Source organism: Kogia breviceps, chromosome 2, assembly GCF_026419965.1.
Source record: "Kogia breviceps isolate mKogBre1 chromosome 2, mKogBre1 haplotype 1, whole genome shotgun sequence".
Classification (NCBI taxonomy): domain Eukaryota; kingdom Metazoa; phylum Chordata; class Mammalia; order Artiodactyla; family Physeteridae; genus Kogia; species Kogia breviceps.
In genome coordinates, this window is record NC_081311.1 from 90244707 (window position 1) to 90268283 (window position 23577).

General features: G+C 64.0%; 2 protein-coding genes across 17 annotated transcripts in view; one reads left to right on the forward strand and one right to left on the reverse strand.

The window, feature by feature from the left end:
• Positions 1-5080, forward strand: part of LIMS2 (LIM zinc finger domain containing 2) — a 41849-nt gene extending 36769 nt beyond the window's left edge. For 13 of the 15 annotated variants that reach the window (XM_067025802.1, XM_067025800.1, XM_059052624.2 and 10 more), the window contains 6 exons: positions 930-1079; positions 1631-1781; positions 2657-2749; positions 3328-3376; positions 3542-3617; positions 4261-5080. In XM_067025802.1, coding sequence (XP_066881903.1) covers positions 930-1079; positions 1631-1781; positions 2657-2749; positions 3328-3376; positions 3542-3617; positions 4261-4408 — 667 coding nt within the window. In that variant the 3' untranslated portion in view covers positions 4409-5080. Of the gene's footprint in view, positions 1-929; positions 1080-1630; positions 1782-2656; positions 2750-3327; positions 3377-3541; positions 4015-4260 lie in introns of all 15 variants that reach the window. The other 2 variants (XR_010839071.1, XR_010839070.1) reach the window with 1 other exon arrangement.
• A 428-nt stretch (positions 5081-5508) lies between these two features.
• The window catches only part of MYO7B (myosin VIIB), a 77989-nt gene continuing 59920 nt past the window's right edge, over positions 5509-23577 (reverse strand). For both annotated transcript variants that reach the window (XM_059052592.2, XM_059052591.2), the window contains 21 exons: positions 22960-23079; positions 21725-21898; positions 20912-21139; positions 19451-19618; positions 16170-16287; positions 15956-16082; positions 14711-14877; positions 13576-13757; positions 12524-12654; positions 12052-12209; positions 11740-11893; positions 11090-11245; positions 10117-10222; positions 9192-9305; positions 8947-9034; positions 7906-8012; positions 7245-7430; positions 6902-7018; positions 6599-6682; positions 6295-6414; positions 5509-5885 (listed from right to left, as the gene is read on the reverse strand). In XM_059052592.2, the coding sequence (XP_058908575.1) occupies positions 5784-5885; positions 6295-6414; positions 6599-6682; positions 6902-7018; positions 7245-7430; positions 7906-8012; positions 8947-9034; positions 9192-9305; positions 10117-10222; positions 11090-11245; positions 11740-11893; positions 12052-12209; positions 12524-12654; positions 13576-13757; positions 14711-14877; positions 15956-16082; positions 16170-16287; positions 19451-19618; positions 20912-21139; positions 21725-21898; positions 22960-23079 (2907 nt within the window). In that variant the 3' untranslated portion in view covers positions 5509-5783. The remainder of the gene's footprint in view (positions 5886-6294; positions 6415-6598; positions 6683-6901; positions 7019-7244; positions 7431-7905; positions 8013-8946; positions 9035-9191; positions 9306-10116; positions 10223-11089; positions 11246-11739; positions 11894-12051; positions 12210-12523; positions 12655-13575; positions 13758-14710; positions 14878-15955; positions 16083-16169; positions 16288-19450; positions 19619-20911; positions 21140-21724; positions 21899-22959; positions 23080-23577) is intronic.

Below are 23577 nucleotides of genomic sequence, written 5' to 3' on the forward strand. Positions count from 1 at the left end.
AAGTGGACTCCCTGACTTGCCTCTAAAAGAGGCCCCGCACCAGTATCAGGTGGCTGGGAGGCTGGTGAGAGTGGGCTGGGGACCTGGAAAGGGAGGGAAGGAGGGCCCGGATGCTGAGAGCACTTGCAGACTGGGTGGCAGGTGGGGGATGGGAGCAGTGCACTGGGGCCTTTGTGCATCTTCGCCCGGAGACCCTGAATCTAAATTCCTGCCGCCTTTGAGGCCCAAGGAAACAGAAACCATGTTGATTTCTCTCTCTCTCGGTAGAGACCGCAGCTGCGGCCCAATGGAGGGAGTAAATCAGAAATTACTCTGAGGTCTTTACAAAAAAGACTCTGTAATGACAGTTCCTGGGTCTGGGGGCCTCCATCTGACACAGCTGCACTTGTCTTTGGAGACAGAGAGAGCCTGTAGATGTCCGGCTTCCTCTTTCTCAGGCCGACCCCTGAGGAAGCAGGCGTGCAGGCCCAACGGGCCTGGCACTCCTTGGCCCCTGGGCTGGGCACCAAAGTCACTATACGGTTACTTGTGTGTGTTAAAAGACATTTGAAAAATAAAATGAATTTTTCAGCAGATGTCCATGAAATGTCTGCTCTCATCCACACACGATGTCCTAGGCTCAGAAAAAGCGTAAAGAAGAAAACCACCACATTTGCTGTACTGTCCAAACACAGCATGCTGCTGTGTTTCCTTCTGGTCTTTGTCCCGTGCAGGGGCTCCTTTTAGAGGGTGCACCCGTGGCCTTCCCGGCCTCAGGACTGTTAGCGTGCTTTTCTGGACCACCGAGCTGAGCCCCCCGAGGCTTCCCGGCAGGCGTCCGTTGAAGCTGCGGGCGGGGGCTGGGGGCGTCTTCTCCAGGGAGGTGGCCCAGGCTGCCTGGGGAGGAAGAGGAGTGGCTCTGCCCCTGACCCCCACCTCACTTCTCACAGGCACCTGTGCCGACCCTGCCACAACCGTGAGAAGGCCAAGGGCCTGGGCAAGTACATCTGTCAGCGCTGCCACCTGGTCATTGACGAGCAGCCCCTCATGTTCAGGAATGACGCCTACCACCCAGACCACTTCAGCTGCACCCACTGCGGGTAGGTGCACAGCCGGGCCCCGGCTGACCGGGAAGGTGGAGGGCCGGGTGGAGGTGGGCCGGCTGCCCGGGGCAGAGAGGGGCGTCCAGAGAGTGGGGTGCAGGGGCAGGTAGAATGGGTCTGGGAGGGCACTGCTGCAGGAAACGCCTCTCTCAGGGGAGGCTGACGGGAGGACTCGGGTGAGGGAGGAAGGCGAGGCCACAGAGCCATCCCTCCTGCCGGTCCCAGACGCCCAGTCTGGGCTGGAGGGCGGGGGCCCGGGGAACAGATCTGTGCCGGACACAGGCTGCCTTCTGCAAGGGCCAGGCGGGAATCCTGTGCCCCGGGGCCCGTCTGGGGCACAGGAAGTCTCCAGAGACAGCAGAGATGAAAGCAACTCCTGCCCCTGGGCGGGCGCTCTGCTGGGACCGAGCTGGTGGCGGGTGGAGGAGGTGGCGGGTGTGTCTCAGGAAGCTGCTTCCCTGGCGCTGGAGGGGCTGGGGTGACCCTCCCAGCACGACAGGCCACGGAAGGGCAGGGTGGTCACCCGGGGGCTTCACGCTGTCTTCCAGGAAGGAGCTGACTGCAGAGGCCCGCGAGCTGAAGGGCGAGCTCTACTGCCTGCCCTGCCATGACAAGATGGGTGTCCCCATCTGTGGGGCCTGCCGCCGGCCCATCGAGGGCCGTGTGGTCAACGCACTGGGCAAGCAGTGGCACGTGGAGGTGAGCGAGGCCAGCCCAGACAGCAGGTGGGCGCCCCGGCTCCCGTCCCCAGCCAGCCTGGCCCTGAAGCCCCTCCACACTCCCTCCAGCCCCCAGCCTATGTGGCCGGCTCCCAGCGGGGACCTTCCTTGTGGATGCTACCCCTCCTCACCCCTGGTCTGGGATAGGTCTGTCCACGGGACCCAGGAGACTTGAGCCCACAGGCCATGGCCGGGCAGGCACACCCCCTCCCTCCCTCCCCATCCCGGCCTTCTAGAGGATTCCAAATTCATGAGAACACCTTGGGGACACTGGGCCGGGGTGCCCTCTGGGATTGCAGTTGACGGAAGTGGCTGCGTGTCCGGCCCACCTGCAGGCGAGGTGCTCAGGTGTGTCCGACTGGCTGTCCGGGAACGCTCACCCCTGCGCGGGGGGCTCTGATGGCCTTAGGGACACCACCTGGCAGGGAGGTGTGCAAGCCCGTGACCGGGCCAGCTCTGTGTCCCACAGTCTCTGCCCTGGGCGGCCTCTTTGCGAGGGTCCTGGCGCAGGCCCCGGCCCCCCAGGGGAGGCTGAATCCTCACACTCCACAGCCTCCACGGGCGGAAGGTGTGCCCCGTGACTCTGGGCCTGTAGAGGTGTGCTCCAGAGGCAGACGGTGCAGCCCTCCACGGCCCGGGCACCTCGCCAGCCCCACCACGGGGGCTGAGGGCGCCCCATGGGCCCGGGGAGGATGCAGCACCACCGGGCATCAGGGAAGGAGAGGGGTCTGCTGACCAGGAGCAGTCCATGGAGGTGTCAGCCCAGCAAGCCCCCCCGGCCCCAGCCTCCGCTTCCTGGCTGTGTGCTGGGAGGTCGCTCCAGGCCTGACGCTGCCCTCCCTGCACCGCCCCCAGCACTTTGTCTGTGCCAAGTGTGAGAAGCCGTTCCTGGGTCACCGGCACTATGAGAAGAAGGGCCTGGCCTACTGTGAGACCCACTACAACCAGGTAGGGCCCGGGATGGGGAGGCGGGAGCCGGCGGGGCGCGGGCTGGGGAGGCGGCTGTGTGAGTGGCAGGAGAGGACACGGGGCAGCCCCCGGGGGCCCTGCTGTGGGTGCTGAGGCCAGGCCCGGGAGCTCAGGGTCTGGGGACCAGGGCAGCCCTCTGGGCCTCAGTGTCCCCGTTTGAGAAGCGTGCCTCATGGCCCAGGCCTCCCCTGGGCACTGAATGAGATGGCAGCGTGAAGTCCTGGGCTCTTGGGGTGACGTGTACCGCCATCTCCTCCCCCTGCCAGGCCTGGCAAAGCTGCCCAGCTGTTCTGGCACAGAGGACAGGGTTACTGCCTCGCCCACACTTCTCAGGACACTGCGGGAGCAAAGGGGCCTTAGGGGGAGCAATGCCTCCACCGGCTGTCTTTCCCAGGGGGTAGTTCTGATGGGCCCTCAGGCCTGAGGCTGTGCCCTGGCAGGAGGCCCAGGTGGCTGATGAGAGCTGCCCTTTGGGGGGGTGGGTGGGGGCCACATCCCTGGCCCTGGGCTGGGGGCACGAATGCCTGCAGCGTGTTTCACACCCGCTCTGTCCACAGCTCTTTGGTGATGTCTGCTACACCTGCAGCCACGTGATCGAGGGCGATGGTAAGGCCCCCCTGTCCCTGTGCCCCCTTCCCGCCCCGGGCCCCGTTCCCCCGTGCTCTCTGGGCTGCGGGTCCTGCAGCTGCGCGCCCAGCTGGTCCTCCGTGTGCACAGCTGGGCCTGTGGCTGGCCTGGGGGCGCCGCTAAGTCCCCGCCTGCCCCTCACAGTGGTGTCGGCCCTCAACAAGGCCTGGTGTGTGCACTGCTTCTCCTGTTCCACCTGCAATAGCCGGCTCACCCTGAAGTAAGTGGCGTGGGCGCCCGGGGCTTGGGGGCCGAGGGGGGCGGGGACCTGCAGGGCGCTGCCCTCCCTCGTCCTGGAGCCCGTCTGGGGCTCGCATTGGAGTCGGCTCGCCACGGGCTCTTATCCTCATGGGACCTTCCCTGATCGCCCAGTGTCATCAGGCCCTGGGGATGCAGTGGGGGCAGGGCCAGCCCCAGCCCTGAGGAGGCAGGCCCAGGGACCCCCCCCCCCCGGGGCACAGTGGGAGGAAGAGTCACAGGACCCTGCAGCACTCGGAAGGGCGCTGGCCTCTGGGGAGGGAAGGACACTCCGGCTCAGGGAGCAGCTCAGAGCCAAAGGAGCCAGACCCCACCTAGGAGGCCGAGAGGGGCAAGGACAGCTGGAGTGGCAAGGCGAGGTGAGGTGCGGCCCGGCTTCTGAGGACAAGAGGGAAGGTTCTGGAGTTTCAGCATTCAAGAGAAGTCTCTAGGCAGAAAGGGAGGCCTGGAGGGCCATCTCCTCGTTTCCCGTGGCGTCCGGCCGGAAGGTCCCCCAGACCTGGCCGGCTGGCGGGGGGACAGGCTGGGGTAGGGGGAGGTGGTGGGCCCTGGGCCGCGGGTCTGAGGAGAGCCCGGCTCTCCTGGCTGCTGCCGCTCCTCCGCAGGAACAAGTTCGTGGAGTTCGACATGAAGCCCGTGTGTAAGAGGTGCTACGAGAAGTTCCCGCTGGAGCTGAAGAAGCGGCTGAAGAAGCTGTCGGAGCTGGCAGCCCGCAGGGCGCAGCCGAAGTCCGCGGGCCTCCAGCCCGCCTGAGAGGCCCGCGCGCCACCCACCCATCGTCCTCCTGCTCCCCGCGGCTTTGCCGCCCGAACCTGTGGCTTCTCCCTGCCCGTCTCTCTGCTCAGCGTCCCCCCACCAAGGCGTCCCGTCCCTCCCCTCCCTCCTTCCACGAGGCCAGAGGCCACGGGGCAGGGCAGGCCTGTGACAGCTCCTTGTCCACTGCTTCAGCCCGAGGTCTTCAAGGGACAGAAGCAGGTAGGGCCAGGGTCACCTGGGCTGGCCTGTCCTGAGCTGTCCCATCCCCACAGGAGGCCTCGTGGCTCACATTCTGTGGCAGCTTGGCTAGCCTCCACCCCCCGTGGCACGGGTGTAGCCCACAGCCAGGCGGCCACCCGGACCCCAGGGCCACGTGGGTGGGCACACCCAGGGAACCACACTGCAGTCCCCCGACCACGCACGCGCTCAGCCAAGCAGGAGCCTCGTGCTCAGGCCAGGCCGGCAAGTCCTGCTTCTTCAGCTCACACAGCAGCAGGAGGGCCCCCGCTCACCCTGCCACCAGGGCCCACACTGGCTCCCCGGTGCAGCCTGGGGCCAGGAGGTGGTGGGCTCTGTTGGGTGGCTCGTTCCTGCCCTCCGGGGAGGACAGTGTGGGACCCTGGTGTTGGGACTCACACTCGCACAACGAATGAAGGCTTCTCTACGCTACCCCAGGGCTTGTGTGGTTTGTGACGTTGCGGTGGACACGCTGCCGCAGGGTTAGGGAGACAGACGCCAGACCACACAGGCGTCCCAGGGCCAGGCTGCCGACAGAGACCCTCAGTCCTTGACCACCACCAGACCCGCCTGGCGGCAGCCCGTGTCCAATGCCGGGCGGGGGAAGGAGGAAAGGTGTGCAGAGGGGCCCTTAGAAAGCATCTCCGCGGTCTGAGGAGCAGGAAGGGAAGGAGAGAGGGAGTGGAAGGAAAGGGAGGAGGGAGACACGAAGGAAGTCACTCCCTGAGAACGGGGCTGTCCTCCGCTGGGGCTGGACGGGCTGCAGTGCCTTTTGCTTTCTCTGGAAGGAGCCCTTTGCTGGACTTCCTGCCCACCCGAGCCCCAACCTGACCCTTGCCTCTCGCCGACACGCTCCCCACTGCTCCGCGGAACTTTTATTGAACATTCCTGGGGGGGTCCTCCCCGCCATCCATCCGTCAGCCTGGAGGCCTGCCAGTCCCGGCCCTCCGAGTCAGTACCCGGGGGAGGGGCCCTGGGGTGCCACAGGGTGGTGGTGCTGGGGGTTCTGGGGAGAGGGTGACTTGAAAGGCCCCCACCAGAGGGCAGCCCTTGGGCCCAGAGAAGGGCCCTCGGGAAGTGCCACCAGGACCCCCCGATTGCAGAGGGTAGCTGAATGGGCAAGAGGGCCCTGCTGCTAGGGATGGGCCGGGACTGAGGTCTGGGGGCCCCGCTGCTTGTTCACGGTGCTCAGCAGCTGCTGCACGTACGAGGTCAGCAGGTCATCCATCTTGTAGCCCTGGACGGGGGGAGGGTGGGGTTGGAGTCTGAGGGGTACAGCTAAGCAGGGCTTGGGCCAGTGCTTGCGGGGCCCAGCCTCTGCCTCAGTAACACACCGGGCAGGGCATGAGGAGAGAAACAGGGCTCCTGCGGCCGGGCCCCGAGTCCCCTTCCCTCCCTGGGACCACAGGCCCCCCTGCTAGGCCTTGTTGCCCCTTGGGTGACACGCCCAGCCCTTCCTGAGCTGCACCTCCTTCCTCTGCCGGCCCAGCCTGCCCCACCCACTGCAGGCATGGGGGCCATGTCCTCCCAGGGAGCAACTCGCCCAGTGGCCAGGGGGGTTGGGTCAGGGTCGGGGACACCCAGGGTCCGGAGCCTCTGGGTCCTTTGTGTCTGGGATGGGAGAGGCCCCTAGGCCTCGGGCTCACCAGAGAGGTCTCACACAGCAGGCGGCTGCCGCGGCCCAGGCTCCCCAGCACCACATGGAAGTAAGTGCTGCCACTGCCCCAGCTGGCAATCTTGGTGAAGGGGTAGGCGGTGAGTGGGTCCTGGGGGCACAGCGGGCGGTGGGTAGGAGCCAACCAAAGCCCAGACGGCCCGGGGGCCCTGAGTCTGAGCTGCTGCCCGGGGTCCTCCAGAGCCCACGGGGCCACGTGCGGGAGGCCAGGAGGGCAGCCCCACCTGCGCAGGGGCCCCAGGACCCTGGTGCAGTCCCCGGGGTCCTGCTACTACCTTGGTCTTGGGGTGGATGAGCAGAACCCCGTGCCGGTTGATGGCGATGAGGATGATGTCCGGGTAGGAAGGCTCCGAGGTTTGCTGGGGAGGGAGGGGGGTCACAGTGATCACAGCCCAGCCTGGGAGGCCAGACGGCCCCTCCCCGAGACACGCGCGCATACACACACGTGCACACCTGCTCCCCCAGACCTGGCCGCTGGCCCTGCCTGTGGCGTGTCTGGGGGAGAAGCTTAGGCTGCTGGGGCCAGAGCCGGGTGGGGCCTGCGTGGCCAGGATGGCCGGGCCTGGGGCGCGGCCTACCTTCACCTCGAAGAAGGCAGACCCGAAGGTGGGCCACCGGCAGATCCACTTCAGGAAGGCCACCTTGGCCTCCTCCACTGTCATGTCCCTGTGCTTGTCACAGGCCAGGAGGATGCGCTGGGGGAAACAAGGGCCGGTGAGGGCCTGAGTGGAGGCCACTGCCCGACTGGGTTGCCACACAAGGCCCCGAGGTCCCGGCCCAGAGCGGCAGCTTCTGCCTGAGGCCGTGGACAGCATGGGGAAGGTGCTACAGCGGACCCAGGCCACCCCCCACGGTGGCACTTGGGCGGGGTCCCTGTAGGGGCAGCAGCTGAGGGGCCCCTCCCCAGCCCCTGCCAAAGACCTTCTTCCATTCCTCTGAGGACATCAGACGTGTGAGGTTCTCAGGCACGAGTTCCCTCAGGACCTTGGGCATGCTAGCTAGTTGGGACCGGTCATTGCCAAACTGGGCCTTGTAGATGAGGCCTGCCAGGTAGACGGCATCCTCCTGCGAACACTTGTGGAACCCACGCAGGTACTTGGGCAGCTCCTGGGTAAAGGACAAGCTAGACTTTAGGCTGCAGCCACCCCTGGCTTCACGCTCGTGTGGTAGCCCGCCCCCATCCTGGAGACCGAGCCCGCAAAAAAGCTAAGGTCACCACGGTAAGGTGTCCAGAAGAGGGAAGGCCGCTGAGTGGAGGCAGGGCTCCCTGCCGTCTTGCCGTGGAGGCCGAGGCCTGCTCTACCCCTTCAGGGCAAGGGCCAGTGCTCCACGGGCTGCAGGACCCTCTGCACGCCTCCCCACCCCGGCAGGCATGCTGCAGGTGCTGGTACGGCCACTGTCTCCAGACGCCGCTGGCCCTCTGCTCCTGGCTCCAGAGCCCTCAGGGGCGTGGCCGGCCCACCGTGAGGCCCTGGGCGGGAACTGGGTGCCCAGGGGCAAGGCGGCCGTGCTCCACTCTCAGGGCAGGTGTGGGCTGGAGCGAGGTGGCCCCAACACCCAACAGGAGGGGCGGCCCGGGTACCTGATGGTAATGGAGTATGGTGTCTGCCTTCACATCTCTCCCTGGGGCCACGCCGAGCCACAGTTTCCGCATGAAGTACACCTGGTAGGGGAGCGTCACAGCGGCCCCTGGACAGGGGCGGCAGTGAGCACCAAGCCTGTCCCTGGCCGAGCAGGCCCGGGGCGCTGCCCACCCACCCCCCGCACCCTGCCCCTTGGCCCCTCGCATCCACGCTGTTTGCTACTGCGGCCTCCCCAGCTGGACAGCCTCCACGCCTCTTCCTCCCTGGCCCCCAGCTCTTCCTCATCCCTCAAGATGAGTGTAGAAGCCCCCTCTTCCAGGAGCATTCGCGGAGGATCTCCCCGTGGGGTCAGGCCCCGTTCCGCCCTCTCTGTCCCCATGCACCCTTCATCACCCTGCAGTACCGCCATGTGTTCTAGGCCTGCCGCATGCCCAGCCCCTGCCGGAGTTGGGAGAGCTCCAGGGCAGGGCCTGACCGCCTGGCCCCAGGCCTGGCCTACCCATGACCCAGGCAACATGAAGAGGAATGAGAATGAATGAATAAATGAATGGGCACAGCCATGCAGGAGTGGCCCGGGGAGCCCCCTGACCCTGGCCCAGGACGCAGACAAGCCCTGCCCCGCCTCACATCCCCACAACGCCCCTTCCCCGCCCCACCAATCCTTCCCGGCCTCCCGCCCCCTCCCCTTCCCGCCCCCTCCCCTTCCCGCCCCACTCCTCCTTCCAGGCCCCTCCCCTCCTTCTCCGCCCCACTCCTTCCCGGCCTCTCCCTTCCTTCCCCGCCCCGCTCCTCCTTCCCGAACCCTCCCTTCCTTCCCCGCCCCACTCCTCCTTCCCGGAACCCTCCGCTCCTTGCCGGCCCCGCCCCTCCTTGCCGGCCCCGCCCCTCCCCTCCTTCTCCGCCCCACTCCTCCTTCCCGGCCTCTCCCTTCCTTCCCCGTCCCACTCCTCCTTCCCGAACCCTCCCCTCCTTCCCGGCCCCTCCCCTCCCCTCCTTCCCCCGCCCCACCCCTCCTTCCTGGCCCAAGCTTGCCCCCTCACCTTCTTTCTGGGGCTTGTTCTTCTTCACCCAGTCGGCCACCTGCCTCAAGGAGTCAAAGAAGAAGTCTCCCTCCTTCTGGCTGATGACCTGGGGCGGGTGGAGAGAAGGGCACAGGGAGGCATGCAGGTGTGCGGCATCCAGGGACCCATCTCTGGCCTGGGAAGCTGGGTGCCGCACTGGGGCTCCGACCCCCCCCCACGTCCCTTCGGCCTGCCTGCCGCGGGGGTCCTGCTGGGCCGCGCACCTTGTCCACGATCTTGATGAAGAGGCTGCAGCCCTCCCAGGAGGTGAGCTGCAGCCGGGCGGCGATGCTGTCGCACACCTCCCGCACCCGGGTGTTGGTGCCCACCTCCAGCATCTGGGCAGAGAGGGGGCAGGGGAACGTCTCAAGACGCGGCTCGGCCCGGGGTGACCCTCAACAGCCTGCTGGCTGGGGCTGGGTTTGCGCCTGCCCTGTCCTGAGAAGGGCAAGACTCCCCCTCTGGAAACCTGGCCGGATGTGTGTGCTGTTTGGTCACAGGGCTCGCTGTCTTGGGGTCCCAAGAGTCCCAGCCTTTCGAACTTACTCTGAGAGCCTGCCTTCAGACTGTGGGAACTTTGTCAAGGCCACAGTCCGCTTGGGGAGGGCTGTGAGGGCCCCCTCGCCCCACTGCTGCCCCTTGGCTGAGGGTCTCCCGCCTCCCACCTGTCCCCTCCGCCGTCCCCAGAGGCTGACTGGGCTCTGTCCGCAGGCACCCCATGGCGGCCCTTGCTCACCATGTCCCGGGGCCGGGTTGGAAGCCCGAGGGGTCCCCAGGCCCTGGGACTGGGCCTTGTTGCCCAGACCTGTGGCCTCTTCTCCCTTGTGCCCGGCCTGGAATGCCCCCCACACCTTTGAGACGTCTGGACTCCCGACTGCACTACAGCCTCCCCGGGGCCCATCCCTCCCCTGTGCGGCCTGGAGCACCTGAGGGCGCCCGGCACTCAGTTCATGCTCATGGGGACCGGCGTGGGGCGAAGCGGTAGTTTCGGGGGAGACGGGGCAGGGCTCGGAGAGCGCTGAAGGGGAGACCATCCACACTATATTGGAAACAGCCATGTCCGGCGGTGTTTCCCGGTTCTCCTCGGGTGACCCCCGTGGGGAGGGACCTTGCTCCGGCTGCGGGCCCCTGGGGGGTGCAGGGGCTCACCTCACTCGTGTCGTTGGGCAAGCAGATCTTGTGGCACATGCGGGAGATGTTCTGCTCCACGGCCTCCACCTCCACCTCGTGCGGGGGCTGCTTCCGGGGCCCCGTCCTGGAGCAGACAGTGCACGCTGCACATGCCACCCGACACCCTCACCTGGGCCCAGCCCGTCCCCAGCCTCTAAGCTAAGCTCTGTGCCAGGTACAAAACAAAAGCCAACCCCGAGACCACCGCCATTCCCTGGGGGCTGCCCTGCCTGCGGTGCTGGGCACATGGCCTAGAGGAGGCAGCAGCGGCCAGCCTGGTCTCACTCCCAGGTGCCCCGAGGTTCTGAGGACACACATGGGGCAGGGACCCAGGCTGGCCAGGGGTCCTGGGCCCAGCACCAGTAGGCAGGGTGGGTCATGTTCTCATTCCCACACAGCTGGGCGGGGGGTGGGGATGCGGACACCCACCTTCCCCACCGCGACCCAGGCCGCCACTCACTGTCACGTCTGCTCACCAGGTCACCCCACCCTCTCCCACAGACACAGGAGACCAAGCCAGGGCTGGAGGGCAGGCAGAGCCGGGCAGGAATGCAGGATGGGCTGGCAGGGATGGGTCTGAGCTCAACCACTGTGGGCTGGGCTAGGGGGACACACAGGTGGCTCGGGACATCAAGGTCATCCTCTGGCCTCAGGGTAGTTCCTTCTCTGCCCTGGACAGGCAGCCACGGGGGCAGGAGGAGCTCATGGCCAGAAACCTCCCTGACCAGCCTGGCCGCCCTGCAACCCTCTGGGGCCTCACTCTCCATCTTCCTCCCCGGCTGCTGGGACCTGGTCCCGCCTCCGCAAACTGACACCAGCTTCTCGAGAGGAAGCCGAGTGTGGCTCCACTGGCGGGTGTCCCCACTGGACCATGAGCTCCTGGAGGGCCGGCGGGGCCCCTCGGCATCCCCAAGCCGACGTTTCCCGGGGCCCTAGGAGCTGTCAGGCTCACCTTAGGACCCTCTGGATTCGGCGGCTGCAGTCGGGGGCCAGCACCTTCCTTCTCCGCGTGTCTATGAATTTCTGGGCGTGGGGCAGCAGCGCCGTGCCCGGCGGGAAGAGGCCAGTGCAGAGCCACAGCAGCTGCCAGCCCCGCTCCTCGCTGTGCCTGCACACGGAAGCGCTGGTCAGCCCAGAAGGGCCCCTCCCGGAAGCCCAGGCCAGCCAAGCAATCGGGGAGATGAGGCTTTTGAGGATTTATGCTGTGAGCTGAGGCCTGCCTGAGGCCCTGGGCAAGGCAGCCGCTGCCCTGCTGCCAATGCCACCAAGGCTTCCCTACCCACGAGAAGGGGAGGGGATGCTATTGTGCCCATTTTGTGGAGTAGGGCACTGAGGTTTAGAGAGACCACGGCCTGCCCAGGTGACAAAGGAGAGAGGGGGAGAGGCAGGGCCCAGGCCAAGTCTGCCCCCGCCGCCCCCAGCCCTCGGCTCTCACCAGCCCAGGAAGTCAGGGACACACCGGGTCCCAACCTTCCCACCGTTACTGCGAGGGTTGCCTCTATGAGGGGCTGCCTCCCCCTCTGAACAGTGGACACAGCCTCGGGGGCTGGGGCGAGGCCTGAGGGGGCCCTGAGCGTGGCAACCCGCGCGGTCCCCGCAGACCTCTTGGTGTTGTGCGTCAGCTGCTTCAGGATCTGGCAGTAAACCTCATCCTGCAGGGCCGCCTGCTGCACAGCCGCCGAGAAGATCTGGTCGGTAAGCTCCAGGGAGGTCCAGGCCTTCCGAGAGGGGTAGTCGCCCATGTACCTGAGGATGGGTGCAGCCGTCAAGGAGAACGCGCCGGCAGGGCTGCCTGTCGCCGCTGAGCCCCGAGCCCGGCCCCACGCGCACCCCAGGGCAGCGCTGTGCCCTGGGAGATCGGGCCCCCTGGCGGGCGGGCTGCGGGGCTGGGGCAGGCTGGCCGGGAAAGGATATCGATGAAGATCTGACAGGCGACGTCCCGCAGCTCAGCGTTGGCGTGGACGCGCCCGAGCAGAGGCTGCCGCAGCGGCTCGGCTGAGTGGGCCCACAAGCAGCCCCGAGGCCGGGCCAGGGGCAGCGTGGCTCTGCTGACCGTCTCCTTCTCTGGGACCCTGTCAGGGATCGAGGCGGGGGTGAGGGCCCTCCTCACGCCTCCTTTGCCAGCGCCCCTCTCTGTCCCCTCCCCACCACGAGCCACGCGCACACAGTGGCAAGAGGGCCCGGGCTCCAGCACAGGTCCCCACGGGGATACCCTCTGTGCCCGCAGCACTCAGCTCAGAAACGGGGTGGTCGTGGGAGGGTCGGAGGGTCCCCTCCCTGCCCAGCGAGGCCAGGCGGGCAGTGCACCTGCTCTCACGGCCCCCAGCCCCCGCGGGGCGGAGAGAGGCTGCTCCGGGTGGATTCTGGGCGTGGGCAGAGCAGTCACCTAAAAAACTCATAGGAGAATTCCTCCAGGGTGTGCAGCTTCTCCTCAGGCTGCTCCTCGGGGGCCGGCTCTGCGGGCCGCCCCTCCTGGGCTGCCAGCTTCCGCTTCTCTGGAGGCATGGCCAGCAAGCTCTGTGAGGGCACGGATCTGTGGGTGTCCAGGAGCCCCTGCCCACTAGCTCCTCCTGGCCTGGTTGCCTCAGAGACTCGGGAGGGGCCGGACCACGGGGCTGGATTGGCCTGGGTCTACCCTTCTTGTGTCACCTGCTGTGTGACCCAGGGTCAGTGACTCAGCGTCTCTGAGCCTGTTTCCCTTCCCTTAGGAGGGCTCTCAGGCCCACCACGCTCCCCTTCCCTGGGGCCCCTCGCCTCAGGGACATCTCTCACCCCGACCCTGCCAGCCTGGCCCCCGACCTCCTTCCGGCCTCAGCACAAGTGCCAGTCCCTCAGGGATGCCTTCCCAGACAGGGCAAGCCCCCGCCCTAGGATTTGCTCCCGAAACAGCAGGTACTCCTTCTTGGTGGCACTTCGTTCACTTGCCATCAAGTCGTCATTCATCCCAGTGCTCCTTGAGGACGGAGATACTACCGTGTTCGATCCTGTACTGCAGGCGCGGGGCACGCAGTTGGCACTCAATACATGCACGCTGGAAGGCCTGTCTGTCCTGTCTCCCCGGGGGGCTGGTCTTGGGCGCTGGGGTGGGGTGGCCGTCAGGGGTAGGGAGACTTGAGCCCCCCTGGGTCAGGGTTTAAATGAGGCTGAGACAAGGACGGATGCATCCCCAGGACACTCCCTGGTGGGAGGGGTGCAAGGAGTGCCCACTGATGGACCACCTGCTAAATGCCGAGCGCTGCGCCAGGCACTCACTGCACAAGCGCTTCCTGCCTCTCCATCCCCCCAGAAGGACGATGGGGCTGGCAGAGCTGACGTGATTGCCCAGGATCCGCGAGGTGGGTCCCCGGCCCCTGAGCTAGGACCCCAGGCCGGGCATCTCGGCCACTTCCCCAGGTGCCCACGGGTGCCCAGCCGAGGGCAGGGGAGCATATGAGTTACCAGCAGCTCTGCCGAGGGCTTGGAGACCGTTGGGATGGTATAGAGGCAGGCCGTGGGCACCAGCCCCGTCTTCTTGGTCCTGTCATTCTGGGCCAGGGTCCAGTTCTCAGAGGCCAGCAGCCCCTGCTTCTCTGTCAGGAGCAGCAAGTCCCCCTTCTTGAAGGGCAGGAGGGTGGCATCCTCTACAGATCCAGGTCACATGGACACACACACACGGGGCAGAGAAGACGCCATTTCCCAAGGGCCCAGCGGAGGCCACAGGCTGTGCTGGCGTCCTGTGGGCCGTCTCCTTTGGCCGGTGGGGAAACGGAGGCGCCCAGAAGTGGGCCAAAGACCACCCTGACCGTGAGCTGGTGGTGGGATCCCCAGAGCTCTGGCCCTCGGGGGCCTGGATGAGCACAGAGCCTGGGCTGGCAGGAGCTGGGGAGACCTGCTCAGACGCTTGAGCACGACGCCGGCTGGCAAGCCGGTGGACCAAGGGAACAGCATCCCAGCTGGCAGTCACCAAGCCTGCCCGGAGCTGGGCGACCTCTCTGAGCCGGTTTCCTCAACCGTAACATGAAGAAAGTCACCCCTCCCTCCTGGGGCTGTTGTGAGGAAGGAACGGGCCCCAGGGGCAAAGCTTCTGCTGATGTTTCTTACTGCACTTGGGACCCTGTGCACAGTCCTCCCCTGCCCCTCCCTCCTGAGGCCTGATTTCCAGCCGTGCTCCGGGCCCAGGCCCGTGGCCGAGAACTCGACTGCCCGGGCTCGCCCCTCCCCCAACCCCCCTCCCGAGCTGTGTGGCCCCGGACAAGCCGCGTCCCTTCTCTGAGCCTCCAGTCCTCGCCTGTAAAATGGGACAACAGGGCAGCTGTGGGGACGGTATGCAAGGCATGGGCGGGTGGCCCAGCTGTTCTCTTCCGGCACGAGGACAGCCCTCAGCGCACTTCACTTTGGAGGGTTTGAGACCCCTCCTCGAGTCCCCTCATCGTGTACACGGAAGGCCTTGCCTACCGCGGCCCCCCGAGGTCTCGGTGGCCTCTCCCCCCATCTCTGCTTGAGTCCTCGTGCCCCGCCTGCCACGTGACCACCGGGACCTGGCACAAGCCAGCCACCCACCTTCACCGGGTCCCCTCCCCACCTGGCTGGGTACCTGTGGCCTTCCTGTCCTGTAGGGCCATGGCGAACACGGACCTCTCCTTCAAGCCCTCCAGAAACATGGCCACCAGCTCGGCGACGGCCACGCTGCTGGGGGACCTGAACTCGAACTCCTCCTCGTGCAGCGTGAACAGTGCCAGCCTCTGCTCACCCCGGGCCTCCCTAAGGGGGAAAGGGGGCAATGCGACCAGAGGTCTCCTCCACTGCCCCCCCACCCGGGTCAGCCCCTCGACAGCCGCGGAGGGGTGACCCGCCTGAGTTACAGATGAGCAAACCGAGCAGCGAGTCCGGAGCCACGGCAGGGCCAGGGGCTGAGCGCAAGTGTGCCCCGGTCCCAGGCCCCACTGTGTGTGTGGGCGGGTGAGCCAGAGCTTAGGCTCCCATGGGCTCCAGACGCAGTGGTGGTATTGACCCCCAGTCTGCGGGGTCAGCTCCGGGCCGGCAAGGTGGTGGCCAGAGTGGAGGGACACCACGGGGCCACCGCAAAGAATGGTGGCACTGAAATGGAGCACCGGCCTGGACGAGCTTGGGCGAGCTGCCCAGCCTCTAGGTGCTTCCATTTATTTATCTTCAGACTGGGGGTGCCGGGGGGACTTACTGGCATAGCGGAGAGCGCCCAGCACGGTCAGCCTCAGTAAGTGGTGGCCAGCCTGCGCCCTGCACACACTGGTAATGACCACAGTGGCCATGCCACACCGGGCTGTGCTTTAACCAAGCAGGCGCTCTGGCAGGGCACAAGCAGGCCTTCCCGAAGGACATGGAGGCCTTCTCAGAAGGTGAGAGCCATGGAGAGCACAGGGCCAGGGCGTCCGAGGTCCCACCAGGCGTGCAAGGCCGCCCTCGTGCTGTTCTGTGCCCTGCACACGCAGCCCTGTCCCTCGCTCCCTCTCCCAGATGGCTGGCACCTCCGAGTGAGTGGTTCCCCCCCCGTGAGAAGGGAAGGAGCCTACAGGTGAACGTACACCCTGGAGGCTGCAAGCTTATGTGCCCCTTTCCAGCGGGGCTGGGTTCTAAAAGAAGCTTGAGAAGGTAATGCGTGATGTGCAGACACAGTGCTGGCCCTGGGACAGTGGAAGGTGGGTCCCGATCCAGCGGCCCTCACACCACATGTGTGATGTGGTATGAGCCAGCCGGGCTCCCAGGGACAACGTCCCTCCTCCTCTCCATCTCTCCTGCAGCCCCCAAGGGCTGAGGTTGTGGGGAGAGAGAGATTTGGGGCCTCTTCCCTCAGGGCACCCACCTGTTGGTGATCAGGCTCATGACCTCTAGGAAAGAGAGTTCTAGGAGCATCTTCTCCTTCTGGTCCAGGAAGTACAGCCCCTTCCAGTTAACAGCCAAGATCAGCTGAGTCTTGGGCAGTCGGGGGCCTGGCGGAAGGAGACAGAAGTGTGAAGCCTGGGCTGGCCCGGGGTGTGGGCCCAGCCGCACCCTCTTACCCGGTTGGACACCGTTACCTGAGAGTGTGGTGACTTCAAAGAGCCGGGAGAAGAGCAGCGGCCACTTCAGGCAGGCGGCGTCCACCACCTGCTCCTGCACGGCCAGTGGCGTGGCCTGCTTCTGGGTGTATGCTGCCTGCTCGGAGGACACAATGATGTGTCACCTCCATCACTCATCGATCCCCACCTAACTACTCACCCAGCTCCAGGTGCTCATTTGCTGGATCATTCTGTGAAGCCTCTGCCTAAAGCCAGGCCAGTGCCCGCGAGGGCTGGGTGGGAGGCTCTGGTGGGCGGGGGAGGACCCCTCACCGGCGGTTGTGAGAAGGAAGGAAGGCTTTCCCCTCCTCAGCATCAGAGCTCCAGAGGCTGTAGGGCCAGGCTCCTGCTCGTTGCCTCAGCCTGGAAGACTGTGAGGGTCGCGCGCAGGTGTCTGCAGGCCCCTGTCTGCGGGCCCCCATCTGCGGGCTCAGGCGGGCTCTCGCCAACACTGGCCTCAAGGGGCTGCAGGTTGCTCTATGCCCAAGGCCAACCATGGTGTGTGTGTCTGTGTGTTGCTGGTGCCCCTCTCTGCCTCTCTTCTGCAGAACTCTTCGTCTGCACAATTGGGAGGCGTCTTTCAGGGACCTTCACCTCAAACCACCCCCCACCAAATCTGGTCTCACCTTCCTTCCTTCCCGGTCCTCGGCTTTTCCCCACTCGCACCCTTTCCTCTCCCCATCTCACTGCTCTGTGCTCATTGCTGGCTGTAACATCCAACTGAGCTTTCTTGTTAGTCTGTTGAATAAAATGTTATTTCTCTTGTTCCTGCTTTAAAAGGTGGTTGGGTAACATTCAGATACTGGATTGGGGGATGTAAACTAATACATCATACCTGAGACTTGGCTGTATGCAAGGGGCGTCAAGGAGTTTAGAACATTCACACACTCCAAAATCCCTTTTCTAGAAATTGATCCTGATGAAATAACCGGCAAACATACACAAGTTGTATCTACAAAGAGGTTCACCTTGCTGTTTTAACAGTGAAAAATGGGGCATGACCCTAACATTCATCAGTAGGAATCAGTGAAGTGAATTATAACTCATGAATACCGTACTATGCAGCCCTTAAAAACAGAGGGATCGGTATTTAGTGACACAGAAGTAGGGCCACAAACTATTAAGTGAAGTAAAGAAATATGTTTTAAAGTTATCTAATGATAATCCTATTTTTATTTTTTAAAAAGGTATGTTTTGGGCTTCCCTAGTGGTGCACTGGTTAAGAATCCTCCTGCCAGTGCAGGGGACATGGGTTCGAGCCCTGGTCCAGGAAGATCCCACATGCCTCGGAGCAACTAAGCCCGTGGGCCACAGCTACTGAGCCTGCGCTCTAGAGCCCGTGAGCCACAACTGCTGAGCCCATGCGCCTAGAGCCCATGCTCCACAACAAGAGAAGCCACTGCAATAAGAAGCTTGTGCACAGCAACGGAGAGTAGCCCCTGCTCGCCACAACTAGAGAAAGCCCGTGTGCAGCAACGAAGACCCAACGCAGCCAAAAAAAAAAAGGCGTGTTTCTCTCACTCCAATCATATGCATGTCTCTGTTGTGTACATGTGAATAAGGCAGTCAAGAAGGACACACGCCACAAGCTTAAGAGAGATGAGCTCTTTGATGTGATATTATTGGTGATTTCCCTGTTGTTTTTGTATTTGTTTGTATTTTCTGGTTTATTTGGTAATGCCCAGGTTTTAAGGGTTTAATGGAAAAAAATCAGTGAAACTATGTCCACTTTGGAATAAGTGTGGTGTGAATTTCCTAATTCTTTACTCTCACCCCAACTGCCACTTCCCAAATTACGAAGCCACTTCTCACTCATGTTAACCTGGGCTTGTGTGCCTCTCTTGTTCCCTTCCATCTCGTACTAGCCCTAAAACGTCCATGGTCTCTCCCCTGTAAACACATCCACTCAGGCCGGGAAACAACAGAAACCACCAACAGGGCTTGCTTCCCCAAATTCCCATTCAAGGACTGTCCCCAAGGGATGCCAGCCACTGCCTTGTGGAACAGAACATGTGTGGTCAAGCTTGTGTGGGGAACGTTGGGTACGACCATCAGGCTTCTGTCCTGCAGGACTTCTTAGAGCCTTTCCTAAGGGCTGTGCACTGTGACAGCCTAAGAGCCGGAAAGAGCAAGCTGCGTCCCCCGCCACAGGCGTACAGGACCCTGGTCTGTGGCCCCACTTTGAGCACGCCCTTCTGTGCTGCCCGAATGGAAAGCGTGTTGCTTGGTCATCCCATCCTCCTTGCCCTTCTCTGCACTTGGATGGCCCTTGCTGCCTCTGCCCCGGGGCTTATCTCCCTGCCACCGGGCTGTCAACCCCTGACAGACAGGCGCCAGGCTGCCTTCGGATTTCCCACTACCTGTCGTGTTCTCTTTTGGCCCCCAGCGCAAGTTAACGCAGGGGAGGCATTAACCAAAGGGTTGTATCCTCAGTAACCCCCTATGCACAGCTCTCCTGCAGCAGCTGCACCAGCCAGCCAGATCCTCAGAGATGCCTTTGCACCCTCAGGCCACACCGCAGAGCAAAGCACCCTATGAGGAAGGAGGCTTGACAGAGGGGCGGGTTTGGGACAGCCTTGTGGGGAGGGGAAGAGAGACAGGGGGACTGAATCAGACAGCCTGTCTTTGTCCCCTCTTGGGGTGGAAGTTCAGGAGCCGCAGAAACCTCTGCTGGTGTGGGTGATCCCGAGAACATGAGTGGGTGGTGGGAGGTGCAGGTAGAGGCTTGGGGAGGAGCCTGTGAGCCTCCGGGAGCCGCCTTCACTTGGTTTTGGGCTGACCAAGCAGGGGTAGAAGACGGGCAGCCCTCCCTGCTGTCCAGAGCCAGCCCCGGGCACACAGGGCCCAGCAAGGGGACACCGTAAGGCTTGGGGCCAGGATGGGGCCTCACGGGGCGGGACTGTTGCCGAGGCAAGGGCGTGCTCGCCGTCAGCAGCTGGGGATGCCCTCTTGCGCCGGAAGGCCAGGGCCTAGCCCGACTCTGCAGTGGAGACCAGTGCGGGGCTGAGCTGCCCTGACCTATGCAGGATGCCACCGTGGAAGGAGGCGGGAAGACGGAACGGGCCTGTCAGAGGGAGTGGACCTGAACAAGACTCTTTAAGCCTGAAGAGACGAGGCTCTGCTGAGTGGCAAGTTAGTCTCCCAACCCCCCACGAGTGGGGACTTGTAACAGGGTCTCCAACCGCTCTACACACCCAGGGCCCCCCAGGGCCCCCAAAAAGAGCTGCATAGCCCGAGTGCACAGGCTCTGGGGAGCTGACCTCAGCGTGGGCGGCGATGACCAGGCTGGCCCACTTCTCTGGGGGCTTGGTCCTGTACAGCTTGGGGGGAACACAGCTGGGCAGCAGCTCCCGGACGGCCTGGCTCCCCACTGAGGTACCGAGCTGCACGGAGCAGTGCTGGGCCAGCAGTTGCACCAGCTCTTCCTCCTGCACAGCCCGGGGGACACACAACGCGGGGGGAGGGGGGCGTTGAGAGCCCACCCTCCCCCAGGACGCTCTCGCCCCAGCAGAGGTGACCAGCAACCTCCGCTAGGCAGGACCTGCCCCTCCCCCAACGCCGCAGAACCTCCGCGGGCCCCAACTGGGCCTGGACGTGGGCTGGGCTCAGGCTGGCAAGCAGGGTCCTCCCAGCGGCCTTGGCCTGAGCCCTGCGGGGCCTCTGCCTGAGGACGAGGGGGGATCCCCTGTGCCCCTCTCTCAGCCCTCCTGAGCCAGAGAATGTGTGGGAGGGAGCTCTGAGGCCTGGGTTGGAGCCCCAAACACTGCTGTCTGACGGGGGTGAGTCGGGGTGAGGCCTTTACCCTGTCTCCTCCAGTCCTCACTGGGCAAAGGTGACCAGTGGCCACCCCTGTATGGCCTCTGCAGGACTCAAGTGTGTGGAAGCCTGTGTAAGGCACCACCATGCACAGCACAGAGCAGGGGTTCCTGCTCCTAGCAGCCCTGCTCTTCCCGGGAGACCAAAACCTCTCCCGGCCACCTAGCTGCCTGCCCTCTGGGCCCCCTTTTCCCCTCGCCCCTGCCTCTCCCTGACCACTGCCCCATTCCAGGCAGGCCTCCAGGACTGCCATGGCTGCCTCCGACCTCCAGGGCAGCATCCTCCGATTACGGCCCGGGAGGTCTGCACCCACTGAACAGGTGCAGTGCTGCCCTAGGACTTCAGGTGCACGAGCTCCCTTCCCTCGGGTCTCACAAACGTATATACAGAAAGCTCAGGTGACTCTGCACTTTCCAGATGAGGGCCAGGGGCTCAGAGAGGTGACCTAACATTCCAGGGTCACACTGCCAGGAAGAGGCCCAGGTGGAACCTGAACTCAAGTGCTGGGGCTCCAAGGCCATGTTCTTGACCCTCAGGCCCTGCTGCCCCATAAGCAGCTGCCATGGTGAGACCAGGTGGGCTTGGGGCTGATGGGAGGGCTTCCCCACCTGCTGCAGGTGCCCCAAACCCCAGAGGCTTGAGCAAACCTATGGCTGAGGGACGAGATGGAGGCGGCCGGGCAGGGCCAGCTGTGCCCAGAGGGGCCCAGGGACCTGCACTGGCAGACGCCCCCCCGGGCCCCCTCCTCTCCCCTGGCCACCTGCCCTCCGCACTCCCCTGGGCATCCCTGGTGGCCGCAGCCCAGCTGCCTGGCTGTCCCTGCCGCCCCTGCGCTGGAACAGGGCGCTTCCTCAGGCTGTCTGATGGGTGGGTCTTCAGGGCCCTGACGGCCGTGGTCCCCTCACCTTCTCGAAGCTGTACTCGCCGGACCAGACTCCGTGGAGGACTTGGTGGTAAATGAGCTGGGTGCTGACCGGGTCCTCCCGGGAGTCGTGCCATGGGGTGAAGAACTCCTTCCGGAAGTACAGGCGCCAGGGCGCCTGGCGCTCGCTCTCGCCCCTCTCCCGGGCCAGCTGCTCACACTGGGCCACGGCGTCCATCACGTGGTCGCGCCCGCTGCCCAGGGACCAGAACTGAGGCCAGAATCGAGGAGGCAGGGGTGAGCGACTGCCGCTTGTCAGGCCGCCCCACCTGCCCGTGGCACGCGGAGGACAAGAGCCTGCCGGACGCCCGAGGGACTCCTCCCCACAGGGCGTGGCCTGTCAATCACCCCCCCCAACGCTGCCTCCCGCCCACAGGCGGCGCGTGCCCACGTGACGGGGTCGGAACACTCTGGTTGGTTGGCGTGAGCACGTCTCGGTCTGACGCTGTGGGCGTGGGCGTCAGGGCATCTGGTGCGGAGATGATGTGCGGCTCAGGTGGGGCAATGCTGGTGTGAGCTCCGCATTGCTACATGGGAGTCTGAGCTCCCCAGCGTGGGGGGCTTGGAGCAGGACGTGGGCATGGCAGGGGATCTACCAGGTGTGCCTGTGACACCGTCTGGGGCCGAGGTACAACCACTGGGCTGAGCGCATGAGTGTTGGGGCAGGAGGGCAGGTTGCCTGGTTAAGAGGCATGTCTGTGAGCGGGAGTTTGTGTTCGTATCTGTTTGGCAGCCGGCATGGCGAGTGGTGGCCAGGCTGACAGGCGGGTGGTGGATGGGACCCCCTGGCCAGTACCTTGTCGTACACGGCAACCTGCAGGGAAAAGCCCACGTGGTCGCTGAGGCCCTGCTTGTGGGCGATGTGCAGGCAGACTTCTTGAGACGTCGAGGCTGAGTCCACCAAGACGGTCAGGGTCTCTCCAGTCGCCAAGGTCACATGGATCGGGACGTGCTTCTTGGACTTGACAGCCTGGGGACAGACGAAGACTCAGGTCCTCTACCCGGGAGGCTCCTGGACTCAGCTGCCGGCTCTGGTGCTTCCAGAACCCTGGGATGGGAGGCCGGTCCACCATCCCCTCTTCCCTACCCGCTGCCCCTGCTGGCTCATCCCCGTGGGTTCCAGGGGGAGGGGCCTTCTGAAGCCCCACACGGTTCAGCAGGGAGTTAACAAAAGTCCTGGCTAACGGACATCTGCTACTGAACTGACAGTCTGGGCCGGGGTTGCGTCCCTGGGATGCAGCCGGCAAGCGCAAGGCCCAATTTTAACATGAGATCCCTGAGCTTTGGCTGGGTGACTCAGAATCACAGAAAGTCAAAAAGCTCTCGGCAGTGGCTGGGTCTCGTACTCTGGAACATGTTGTGTCCAAGGAAGCCACTGTTCCTCTCTGTGTACAGCAGGGCATGAGTGCCACCACACCGCTAAGGCAAATTCACATGCAACTCCAAGGCTCACGTGCAGAGCAGGTAGATAAGGTGGAAGGGGGGAGGCCCTGTGGACTCGGGTGGCAGGGCAAGGATGGGAGGGGCTGTGGCGGGAGGTTACCCTGGTATAGGGCACCATGGGGCCCAGACAGTGAGTGCCTTTCAGGAGCTGCAGGTATAGTGGGGGTCAGGGGTGTCCCCTCAACCCTGCCTGCTTCTGAAGGACCTTTCCTGAGGTTACTGCAGGAACTCACAGGTCACACAAACAACATTGCCACCATGGCAGACAACCTTGGCTGGCCATATAAAACGCGTATGTCCTCGGGAGGGGTAACGCTTTAAGCAGCCACTCACACCCTGCAGCTAAGGAACCGAGTAGACTTACTTTCCCCTTCAGCTGGTAGGGCCCTAAGGGAATGCCGATTTAGATTGGTGGCGAGGGTGCAATTTTGAAGGCTGGACCAGGCCTGGGGAGGCTCACAGGGACCACTGGCACAGAAGGCGGTGGACGGGCCCGGAGTACACACTTCCTGCTGGCAGCCCCATGAGCTGTGCTGGAAGAGCCATGACGGCTGGCACCACCCCACACGGACCGTCTCTTGCCCCTACCTGCAGCTCCAGCCAGGAGGGCGGCTCCGTGCGCACCCCGTTGGCACAGGTGCGTCTCAGGCGCTCAGCGCAGAAGGGCCCGTAGCCGACTGGCCCTTGACCAATGAAGTTCAGCAGATACTGGTGGGCGAGGAAGGGAAGGGGACGAAGACACTTAGAATTGAGGACACTTTCTACTTACCGTCCAGATTCTAGAAACTGTGATACTAATTGTAACTATGGAGGTTGGATGTGTTAACTAACCTTACCTGGCAATCATTCTGCAATACGCACCTATGTAAAAGCACTACGCTGTACACCCTACACTTGAACAATGTTATATGTCAATTATATTTCAATAAAACTGGAAAAAAATTTTAAATGAAAATAAAAATGATAACAGTGTTGGCAAAGGTGCATTGACACGGGGCTCTCATACTGTGAGAAGAAATATCAATTGCACGGCATTTCTGAGGAGTCATTTGTCAATATGTTTTAAATAGTACATAGTTTAAAAATGTACATACTTGGGCTTCCCTGGTGGTGCAGTGGTTGGGAGTCCGCCTGCCGATGCAGGGGACGCGGGTTCGTGCCCCGGTCCGGGAAGATCCCACATGCTGCGGAGCGGCTGGGCCCGTG